An 11,544-nucleotide genomic window follows, 5' to 3' on the forward strand; every position below is an offset into this window, starting at 1 on the left:
ATGAGAGGTGATCAGAGCCTTGTGACAGCCTGAGGCAAGGCTGTTGACATTGGCTAAAACTTCACCTTCAACTTTCGTTTTTGTTCTTCAGTAACCCCCCCTCTCCCCTCATCCCACACTTTTCTTTTGTTCCATTCATTTCGTTTTTGTCCTTTGTTCCTCAAAGCTGAGGATCAGAAAAGAAATACATTAGCCAGATTCAATTACACCTAATGACTTTAATGTACCAAATTATGTCTTTTTTTTAATGATGCCCTGCCCACCTCCGCACTGATATATGTCCACCTCATTATACCCAAAGTGTGACAGAAAGGCCTTTCTCTCGCATAATTACTGGGCTTAATTATCTTTAATTTGTTCTCTCCCTATTTTCAAAATGTTTCAAAAACACAGAGAAATGTGACTAGCAGCAGTTTTGTGACATTTTATTCATAAAAGTTACATAGTGCCGCTTTAAGGATGATATGTTTTCAGTATAAATCTGTGTATGTTAATAGAACTTTTACATTTATAATAATGATACATATTAATTGGGTTGGTTGTATTTTGTCCCTCTGCTCTTCTAGTGAGGCATTTAGATCATGTCAAAGCAGGTCATATCTCACACAGCATCTGACATTCTGACCTGATGGTCAAGATTCAATTTATCCCCTGAGCAAGCAGGCAGGCTCAATGAGCTCAGTGGTAAAAATATCAGCACAGGTTCAAGTCCGGGGTAGAAGAGGACAGTTACATACCCGCAGGAGACGGTGAATCATGTAGAGATGGCATAGTAACACTAGTACAGTAAGTAGAACATGTTCACAACATGTGAATCATGTAGAGATGGCATAGTAACACTAGTAACACTAGTACAGTAAGTAGAACATGTTCACAACATGTGAATCATGTAGAGATAGCATAGGACACTAGTAACACTAGTACAGTAAGTAGAACATGTTCACAACATGCAGCGCTGAGTCATACAGGTCACACTGTGTGTCTGTGAGTCTTACATGTAGGCATGTGTTTAACGCAACAAATATTTGAATGAACACGTAACGTAAGTATATATCTTGCTCCTTGGAACAGCACTTTGGTGTAACTCTAGGCCCTTGGGGCCTAGTGTGTGTGTGTGTGTGTGTGCGTGTGCGTGCGTGCGTGCGTGTGTAGATGTCTGAACCCTCAGCCAGAGCTGAATGGTATCTCTGGTTCATCTACAAGTTCCAACAGGCTCTTTAATTGGCAGTGTTGTGGAGCATTGTGAGGACACCCAGGCCTTTCAATGGCTTTATCTGTACAAAGTGAGGGATAGGATCATTCTTATCAGCGTTAGGTCACAGGGAGGGAGCTGATTAGCGCTTTGCCAGCCAGCCACACTACCGTTTGGCAGCTGCTCTGAACAGAGGTGTATCAGTGTGTATCTTCTACCGATATTGATCGGAGATAAAGTAATTTTTCAGGTGCCTCTGTATGTGTGTGTGTGTGTGTGTGTGTGTGTGTGTGTGTGTGTGTGTGTGAGAGTGAGAGAGAGAGAGAGAGAGAGAGAGATACTAAGTGAAGAGTGTGAAAACTAACAGTCATGCAGCACACTGAGGAAATGTAGATGCTGCCAAGCGAATACAAACTAAGCGCTGTGTGCTGATAATACAAAAAATGAAGTAAACAAAGAATACTGCCAGATAAGAAGCTAATGAATTCTCACATTGTAAGATTGTGTGCGCGCGTACGTATTCTAAAGTGTAATATCTCCCAAACGCCAAACGGGCTTGAAATTTTGCTCAGCAGTAGAAATGTTGGCGCTCGCATGAACCAGGTTTGAATTCCGGGTAGGACATAAATCTTATGCCTATGCAGCTTTTTGAGCAGTGCCTCCGCTCCATTACGCAGCCATGTGTGTCCCTATGTATGTGTGTCTGTCTCTGTGTCCGAGCACGGACAGCTGGAACACCTAAAGTGGCCAGTAGAGTAAAGCACAGAGTAAAGTGGCATAGAGTACACTATACAGTACGAGCCCTGGGCGCATTCCTGGGGGTCTGGATGTTCCGGAGACCCCCACACGGACCCCCCAGGGACCCCCACACAGTAACTCTGTCATTTCTCGACCGTTTCGGACATGAGGAACCGGGCCGGCACCCTTAAGGCGTGTTCCTGGGGTCTGGATGTTCCGAGGACCCCCACACGGTAACTGTCATTTCTCGAAGATTAGTAGTAAGTACAGTAGAAAGCACAGTACACTACAATACAGTATACAGAGCACAGCACAGTACAGTAACAGTACAGTACAGTATATTTTTGGCATTCTTACCTGGCTTCCCTCCTTCTGCCAGAAGACAGCAGGCTGGGGGTTCCCCTTGGTCTCGCATGGGAAGGTGGCGGTACGACCCTGGGCCACTATCTGGTCCCTTGGACGGATGACAAACTGTGGCGCCGCTGGGGAGCAAAAAGGTTACCAAAAAAGATGAATCCCTAATAGTGGTGAAACCGAACTCAAATGGTTTAATCAATTATAAATATATAATTTAATCAAAAATATATAAATAAATAAAGGAGGGGGGGTAATGAAATTTCTTCGGTTTTCAAAAAAACCTTTAATAAAAACAGTGACGTATAATTGCTGCTGAATTATTCAATTAATTGCAAAAGGTAATGGATAGAATAAATAATCGTTAAGAAGTGAATCGATAGTTGCAGCAGCCATATGGTAAACAATGAGAATGAATCTCTAATGAAAGGTTCAGGGATTGAGGTCAACAGGGTTGGGAGGTGCAGGGTCTTCAAGCAAGAACAAGCACTGTACCACACAGCCAGATCAACAATGGGAACGCTGTAGAGAGCTTCCATGCAAGCATTATTGATCGTTGGCTTTATTCATTCTGAACAGAGAAGAGGAAAAAAAAGAGGGGGAAAAATATGTACACTAAGGACTGTCATGACTGCCATTTCCATGGTTACCGGGGGTGTGGGGGGGGGGCATTCATCCAGGTGAGGTCGAGGCTGAATGAATGACGGTCACGTCTACATTCATGTTTGTAGGGGGACAAGCGCCTCGCTCACACAGCACCCTTTAGGTTGGACTAGAACACAGAGGCACACAGCCATGCCCTGAAGACATCCAGATCTATCTACAGTATAGAGACAGACACACAGGTGCATGTCTAGAGACATCACCATCACATTTTACTGTGTAAGATTTACTGGGCATCAGAGAGCAGCTGACTTTAAAAAAAAGATCAGAAGTAGCTCAGTACTTCAGATCAAGGCTTAAGGTAGAAAGGTGCTTTAACGAATTAGAGGGGGGGGGGGGGTCTTAGAAAGAAAGAAAGCTCTTTTCTATTTTCATGTGACCTCAAGCAAATATTTCTCATTAAAAGACCATGGACTTGGTTTGAAAATGTCCATATTTCTTTGAAATTGCATGTTAAACTGTCTCAGCCAATTCACTGCTGTATCAAACGAAAGGGAGGCTGTTCCATCTAGCAGCCAGGGCAACAGACAGCTCTTTGACTCTTGAGCTCAATACATTTGAGCACGAGAAAGGTTTGAGGTTACACATACAGTATAGAAGTTCCTCTGAGGTCCCCTGACCTTCCCCCATTAGCAGGGACAATCTTAGCACCTCACTCTCCATTTCCACCTCACCAAGCAAACAGCTTTCATAACTTGTGATGAATCATAACTGAACGATGGTATAGAGTACCTCAGAAACATATGACACAACAGTACAGAGTGCACTTTGTGCCAACAATTTGTTCTGAAAGTGGAGAACTTTACATAATCTATCTTTATAAACCGTCCAGCTTTCATAGACCTATGATGAGATGTTTTGTTGGCTGTGCTTTTCTTACCGTAATCTGATTTTACCACTAAGACCACTTTTACCACTAAGAAGGCGTGGTCACGCTAAAACAGCATCTGGGAATGCCCATATATGGACCCTTTCTTTTTTTTCTTTTTTTTTAAATTGACGTTTTTTGGGCCCTGTAGGTCGTAAAATGTGTGCAAATTAGTAAGGCCAGGCAGGGCCTCGGGCCAGTCCAGTGAGGGCCCAGGTAGGGCCGGGCCTTTATTTTAGAGCCTGTTGAGAACTCTAGTTTTCGCCGGCTGCGCTAATGACTTTGGGGTGGGCCTGTCTAGAGTTTGAATGGACAGGTATCAGTCAAAAGGGAGACATCGAAAAGGAAGGACGGTTGGGGAAAGGATCAACATATGGAATGTCAGAACAGGACAGCTCCATATATGGAGCTCTAAGGGTATGATGAGGTCAGATCAACGTGTTGTCCGTGAGGTCAGATATAGACTTGCTGGCCGGCTCCATACTGTATATGCAGATCTAGGTGATTATCATGTCTTCTCCAGGGTTTGATGAGGTCAGTGTCGTGATCTTCATTGTGACCGATTTATCCTAAGACCCATTGCGCACGGTCGGAGCTGCGGTGCGCTGGGGATGGAGTCATGTATTTTTTACCTCTACGACTCTTGGATATAATAAAAGTGTTGGTCCGTAATTCTCCTTTAATGACAGGTACTGTTTGTTTTGGTAAACAGTAAATCTGAACTATATTTATCTCATGAGAAATACTGAATATTATCACAACAAAGTCGAGGCCAAAGAGTTCAAAACTTTTAATCCTTATCAGAGTGGATCAGATTTGTGGCATTAAATATATTATTTGAAGAATCAAACTTCTATTTCTAATTGACAAAGATAATTCTATGATCACAGATCAGATGCAAGATTTGTTTGTTTTGAACATCCCAAAATCTGAATCTGAAAAAGAATAAAAGACTTGTCGCAGAACATCTTACATTCATTATTTTTCTTTTGATTGCTGTCTAAGTCCTTGAACTGTCAAGCCAGCTGGTTCCAGTAAGGGAAATCTCTTCCCATTGGGCTGATTTCTCCATGTAATCCCTTTCTGGGAGTATGTATTTGTCAAAGATACACACAGTTGGGAATGAGGCAGATGGCTACAGATTTACAGCATTCCCACTTGGCCCTCTGCAGCTTAGTTAGCTTGCGCCTCTCGCATTTCTGGGCCTGAAACAGCCCTCCTAAATCACAGTCTGGCAAAGACCGTTTCCTCCTTTCTCTCTCACTGGTCAGTCCATCCCACACATTGCATCACCGCTAACCACTCACGCCTGTTACATCTATCACAGTCCCAAATTAGTCTTTTCTCACACTTATCTTTATCGGTCTCTCCTCATCTCCTTGTTTCCTAGGCACTTGTGGCACCAGTACACACACACGCGCACGTAGTATTCCTACCATAGATATTAAAAGTATAGATAGGTCATAAGGCCGGGCCATACTTGTTCACAACTGCTTACTTATTAGCTGGGGACCCGATGACGCTTACCGCTTATGTTCACCACAACCAAGGTATCATCATAACAAACATGTCAAACGTGTCATGATTATTTATTCTTCTGTATACACACATGATTATTTCTTTCTATGATCTGTAACCGTGACCTTAGCAAGGCTAAATCATACCCCAGTGTTTTGTTGTAGCCAACTAAAAATGTGGAGCGCCACATTTTTTTATCAAGTGCCATGGTCAATAATTCAAATGATTGACTCGACTAGTAGAAACTGCAATTCTCTTTTCGAGCCAAACACCATACGTACATGGACTACATTTTTCTAATATACTTTAAACTACAATTATTTAACCATCCTAAGTGTACCTATTCTAGAATAGCAGATTTTCGGCTATCGGCAATTTTTGCCTTAGATCTTTAGTGTAGAGCAAAAACATTAGGGGCCTGCATAGGTTTTAAGTGATTAAATCCTGATTCATGCTATGGTTTACTGTCTACCTTCCTTCCTATCTAGTAAGAAATATATACATCTAAAACAAAAAGATTGACATTGTGTAAGGATGTGTGTAAGACAGTAAGACACATCCTTAAAACACACAAGGCACCCGTCAAACATTTACAGGAAGTCGGTTTCCCAGCTTGGCTCACATGTCTCACTCACACGGGTCCTGTTTTGATTCAGAGACCCTTAACGACATGTGAGAGGCTCCTTCCTGTCCCCTCCCAAGGAAACGCATGATCAGGCCCCCATATTTAATTCATGACAAGTCACATCTGCCCCGGGTATGGCGGGGGGGAGTTACAGCATACAAAACTCGGAGAAGAGAACAAATGGACAGATAGACATACATTCATATAAGACAACCCCCCCCCCCCCCCCCCCACACACACACACACACACACACACACACACACACACACACACACACACACACACACACACAATCATATTTTATTCAGAAGTCTACGCAATTACTGTCTCTTTCCCACAGGCAGGCTGAATGTGTAATTTCCTCCATCTTCTCGGAGGCTGACAGCTCATGACAATTGTGGGACGGCCACTGCTGTTTTGGCAACCTCGGTCGTGCCATTGTGGCAGCATTTGGGCTCCGTCTGCCAGTCAAGACCGTGATGACTTCCGCCCCTACACCTCTGTCTCTAACGTCTCTGACGCCCCTACCCCTCTGTCTCTAACCAGCCCCTACCCCTCTGTCTCTAACCAGCCCCTACCCCTCTGTCTCTAACCAACCCCTACCCCTCTGTCTCTAACCAATCCCTACCCCTCTGTCTCTAACCAGCCCCTACCCCTCTGTCTCTAACCAGCCCCCACCCCTCTGTCTCTAACCAGCCCCTACCCCTCTGTCTCTAACCAGCCCCTACCCCTCTGTCTCTAACCAACCCCTACCCCTCTGTCTCTAACCAATCCCTACCCCTCTGTCTCTAACCAGCCCCCACCCCTCTGTCTCTAACCAACCCCTACCCCTCTGTCTCTAACCAACCCCTACCCCTCTGTCTCTAACCAACCCCTACCCTCTGTCTCTAACCAATCCCTACCCCTCTGTCTCTAACCAGCCCCCACCCCTCTGTCTCTAACCAACCCCTACCCCTCTGTCTCTAACCAACCCCTACCCCTCTGTCTCTAACCAGCCCCTACCCCTCTGTCTCTAACCAGCCCCTACCCCTCTGTCTCTAACCAACCCCTACCCCTCTGTCTCTAACCAACCCCTACCCCTCTGTCTCTAACCAGCCCCTACCCCTCTGTCTCTAACCAGCCCCTACCCCTCTGTCTCTAACCAGCCCCTACCCCTCTGTCTCTAACCAGCCCCTACCCCTCTGTCTCTAACCAGCCCCTACCCCTCTGTCTCTAACCAGCCCCTACCCCTCTGTCTCTAACCAGCCCCTACCCCTCTGTCTCTAACCAACCCCTACCCCTCTGTCTCTAACCAGCCCCTACCCCTCTGTCTCTAACCAACCCCTACCCCTCTGTCTCTAACCAACCCCTACCCCTCTGTCTCTAACCAACCCCTACCCCTCTGTCTCTAACCAACCCCTACCCCTCTGTCTCTAACCAGCCCCTACCCCTCTGTCTCTAACCAGCCCCCACCCCTCTGTCTCTAACCAACCCCTACCCCTCTGTCTCTAACCAGCCCCTACCCCTCTGTCTCTAACCAGCCCCTACCCCTCTGTCTCTAACCAGCCCCTACCCCTCTGTCTCTAACCAGCCCCTACCCCTCTGTCTCTAACCAGCCCCTACCCCTCTGTCTCTAACCAACCCCTACCCCTCGGTCTCTAACCAGCCCCTACCCCTCGGTCTCTAACCAACCCCTACCCCTCGGTCTCTAACCAATAACCCCATATCCTTCTTCTCTGCATTCCTCTCCTCTCTCCGCTATCTCGTGTTCCTTCCTCCAGATGTCCCCCCTTCACTCTCCATTTCTACAGTTTGAAGTGTATCAAATGGCTCTGACCTTGTCTTTCTCACATCTATTTGGAACACTCAGTGAGATCTCCTGTCTCTGTCTTGGGGTTCGGAGGAAATGAGCCCGTCCAAGACACACAGATCTGAGCGATGTGTACCACGCGCCAAAAGTCCACAGATGGCCTCAAGACGTGCATGTTAAGCAGGGTCCCAGTACAGCAGCGGAATAACTATGGAAGATGAGAGTCTGTCTACATCTGACATCATCAGATTTCTGGCCTTGTCCACAAATAGTGAAGGACAGAGTATATATTCTACAAAGCTGAGAATTTGTCATAATTTTAAAAAAAAATCTTTATATTCCTGGTTAGTGAACTTGAGAAGGCACGCAAGAACCAAATCTAAAAAACAACAACAATGTAACCGTTAAACACTCGACATTTTGGGGAGTTAACAAGATGTAACATTAAGGTACATTACAACAGCCATGTTAGTCAAGTATACAGCATGTTACAGTGTGCTTAACAGTCAGTGGTGGTCAAGCAGTCGGATGCAGAGGTGTGTATGGGGAGCACATGCAGGAGGATGGGAATGGGAGCAGATCAGAAGGATGATGACCACTTACCTACAGGGCGAGCTGGAGACACAACAATGGAGGAGTGGATACACGACAGAAACAAATCAAGAACAAACACACGTACAAACACACAAACAAAGAAGGGGAACAGAACAAACATAATAAAGTAAGACAAAATAAATAATAAGTCAGAATGAATGATATGTTGTGTTTCCAGAACAGGGTAAGCAATGACAGAGATGATCCAATAGAACAAGGTTTTCCTACAATTGGTACTTTTGCCTCAGCTTTACTTTACCTTACACTGACGGCCATAGAAAGCCTAATGTCAGTGCCCCCCAGTGGCCGAATATTTTGCACAATATAAAGCATAGCTTTCTCAGGGGAGTTGCTCTCTATTCTCCAGATGCAAAAATATGCTATTGGATGTTCTCTGTCTGCATATATGAAATGTACAGTTCTACAGGTGGTGTGTGTTTGTAGTAGCATGGTGAGGTGTGTGTTCATTGTTAGCACTGATGCATAGAGCAACTGAAAGCCAGAGAGAAAGAGATAAGAGAGATATTCCTGGTGCTAGATATCATATTCCAGTATTATGAGTATAATAAGACTAAAGTGGTCTAGCAGGGAGGATACATTCTGCAGTTGAGACCATATTAAAATGTGTTGGCACGCCGCACAAGTAGTGACCATTTCCCTGTATGATTATCTGTCTCCCCTCTCTTCAGCCAAGACCTGAGCCTCTGTTCTAAACCAAAAAAAAAGCAGGTTCCACATAAATCCCAGTATTTAAAAGGGCTGAAAATTGAAGTCAGCCCTCGGCTTGCTGTGTGGCATTAAAGCGCTCCACAGAGACCTTGAATTCTCTGATCTAATGGGCAGAAGAGTAGCGCAAGAGAGAAAAGATTATGGTTAGAATGTTTTTATTAACCTTGCGAACCTCGAGCACAGGCCTGTCGGTGTGCACCAGTAAACTGTGAAATGGCTTTACTGCTGACTGGGTGGTTACAGCGTGGCTACCCAACCGCTGCGAGGGGAGGTGGCGGCGGGGGGTGGAGGCAATGTGTGTCGATGCTGCACTTGAAAGTGTAAATAATTAAATGTATTCATAGACTGACTGTCCACATCTCTCTCGGCTTAAGAGAGTCAGCACTGCTGGAACTCCAGGAGGCTTCATAGGTTATACTGTCTGTCAGGGTCGCACAGTATTCAACCATGAGCTCAATGAATGGCCCATGATGACACCTTTGTGTTGGCTGTTGTGTGAGCTAAATGTGAAACAACAGCATGGCGACGGCATTTCCTACCTCGGACAGTAAGTGTGGCGGATGCCTCCAGCTTGCCCACGCGGTTTTCTGCCACACAGGTGAACGTGCCTTCATCGTTGGTCGAGGCCTTCTTAACCCGGAGCAGGTAGTCCTCCTTATCGTACTTGATCTCATACCTGCCGACAGGGAAAAAATAAGCATGAGATTCCGGATTCTGTATCTGTCCGTATATCTACAGCATCAAAAGGCAGATATTAGATGTTAAATTCAGATTCAGATGTCCCACTGGCAAAAATGTGCTGGTACAGTAGTGAAGCTAAGCATGTTAAGGTATCTGGCAGCAACCATGAGAAGTGCATTTTCTCCTTGAGAGGTGAACAGAGTTACCAGTGTTAGAAACCCAACCGTTCATTTTGACAATGGGAGATTGGAATAAGGTGGATCAATTATTTAGCAATGACACACAGTACAGGGAGAGGCATGCTCTCAACTGGAACCCCCAAACTCTTCCAATATTCATGAGATGTTCCTTTGTGTTTATGAGTGAGAGTGAGTGAGTGAGTGAGTGAGTGAGTGAGTGAGTGAGTGAACGAGCGAGCGTGCATGCTTGCGTGCGTGCGTGCGTGCGGTCTGTGAGTCTGGAGTGTGTGTGTTTGGGAGAGCATAATGCACTGTATCTTTACAGTGCTACACAATGAAAAAGGTACTTTGCTTGACAGAGTAGCTATAGACCTGCTACAGCTTAATGCCTGAAACTATGACCCCATATCTTTTGGGGAACCCAAATGTTCCCACACTAATTCACTATTTTTGGAGTGGGGATAACATACCAGTATATGATAATTTACCACCAACATCTTGGCTGAAACAAGGGCATTCATTGAGGTTGTGATATTCCCACCATATAATGCAATACATGTGTTTGTGTGTTGTGTTTGTCACTTGGGAGGAATGGTTTTCCTCCTACCTATCAAACAGAAGTTACTTTGTCAATCTAGCTGAGTTTGACTCAGACAAACACGACATCAGTTCTGGTATTCCACAGGGCTCGATTCTTGGCCCTCTGCTATTCTCCTTGTACATACTGCCATTGGGTGAACTCATTACCAATCACGGAGTCAATTTTCATTTCTATGCTGATGATACCCAACTATATCTTTCTGTGGCTCCAGATGATCCCTGTGCTTTAGACCCGCTGTTGACCTGTCTGTCTAGCATCAAATGTTGGATGAGTGAGAACTTTCTCAAGCTAAATGAGGATAAGACAGAAGTTTTCATAATCGGTTCTAGTGAGCAGAAAGAATCAATAATAAGCAGACTTGGCAACCTGACTGTAGAAAGTAACAGTACAGTAAAGAACCTGGGGGTCATTATTGATTCTGAATTGAATTTTAATTCACACATTAATCATGTTACCAAGATTGCCTTTTTTCACCTTAGAAATATTGCACGAATCAGAGCCTATTTGTCTTTGGACGATGCAAAAACGCTAATCCACGCCTTTGTTTTTTCTCGGCTTGATTACTGCAATGCACTTTTTTCAGGACTGCCTAAGAAAACAACTGACAGATTACAACTTGTCCAAAATGCAGCAGCCAGAGTTTTAACTATAACTAAGATGAGAGAACATAATGCAGTGAAGCCAAAACTGGAGTAATATTATTACTCCAGTTTTGGCTTCACTGCACTGGCTTCCGGTTGTTTTTAGGATTGATTTTAAAATTATTTTACTTGTGTATAAAGCTCTCAATGGTCTCGCACCTTCCTACCTACATGACTGCCTGCCTAAATATGTCCCAAACCGCCCCCTAAGGTCTTCCACTGCTGGCCTGCTCGCTTTGCCTAAAAGAATGGCAACAAAAAAATACGGGGAAGCAGCTTTTTGCTTCTACGGGCCGTCGGCATGGAACAAGCTCCCACTGTACCTTCGTCAGGCAGCCTCTGTAGACATTTTTAAAGCACAGCTCAAGACC

At 44.9% G+C, this 11,544-nt stretch overlaps 1 protein-coding gene across 4 annotated transcripts in view; it reads right to left on the reverse strand.

Moving 5' to 3' along the window:
* The window catches only part of robo2 (roundabout, axon guidance receptor, homolog 2), a gene marked incomplete at its 5' end in the record, with an annotated part of 328,032 nt that overhangs the window by 55,317 nt on the left and 261,171 nt on the right, over nucleotides 1–11,544 (reverse strand). For 3 of the 4 annotated variants that reach the window (XM_083772814.1, XM_083772815.1, XM_083772812.1), the window contains 2 exons: nucleotides 2,288–2,412; nucleotides 9,599–9,747. In XM_083772814.1, coding sequence (XP_083628940.1) covers nucleotides 2,288–2,412; nucleotides 9,599–9,747 — 274 coding nt within the window. Of the gene's footprint in view, nucleotides 1–2,287; nucleotides 2,413–8,351; nucleotides 8,364–9,598; nucleotides 9,748–11,544 lie in introns of all 4 variants that reach the window. The other variant, XM_083772813.1, reaches the window with a different exon arrangement.

This window comes from Protomyctophum parallelum, assembly GCF_964188405.1.
Source record: "Protomyctophum parallelum genome assembly, chromosome: 9".
NCBI lineage: Eukaryota > Metazoa > Chordata > Actinopteri > Myctophiformes > Myctophidae > Protomyctophum > Protomyctophum parallelum.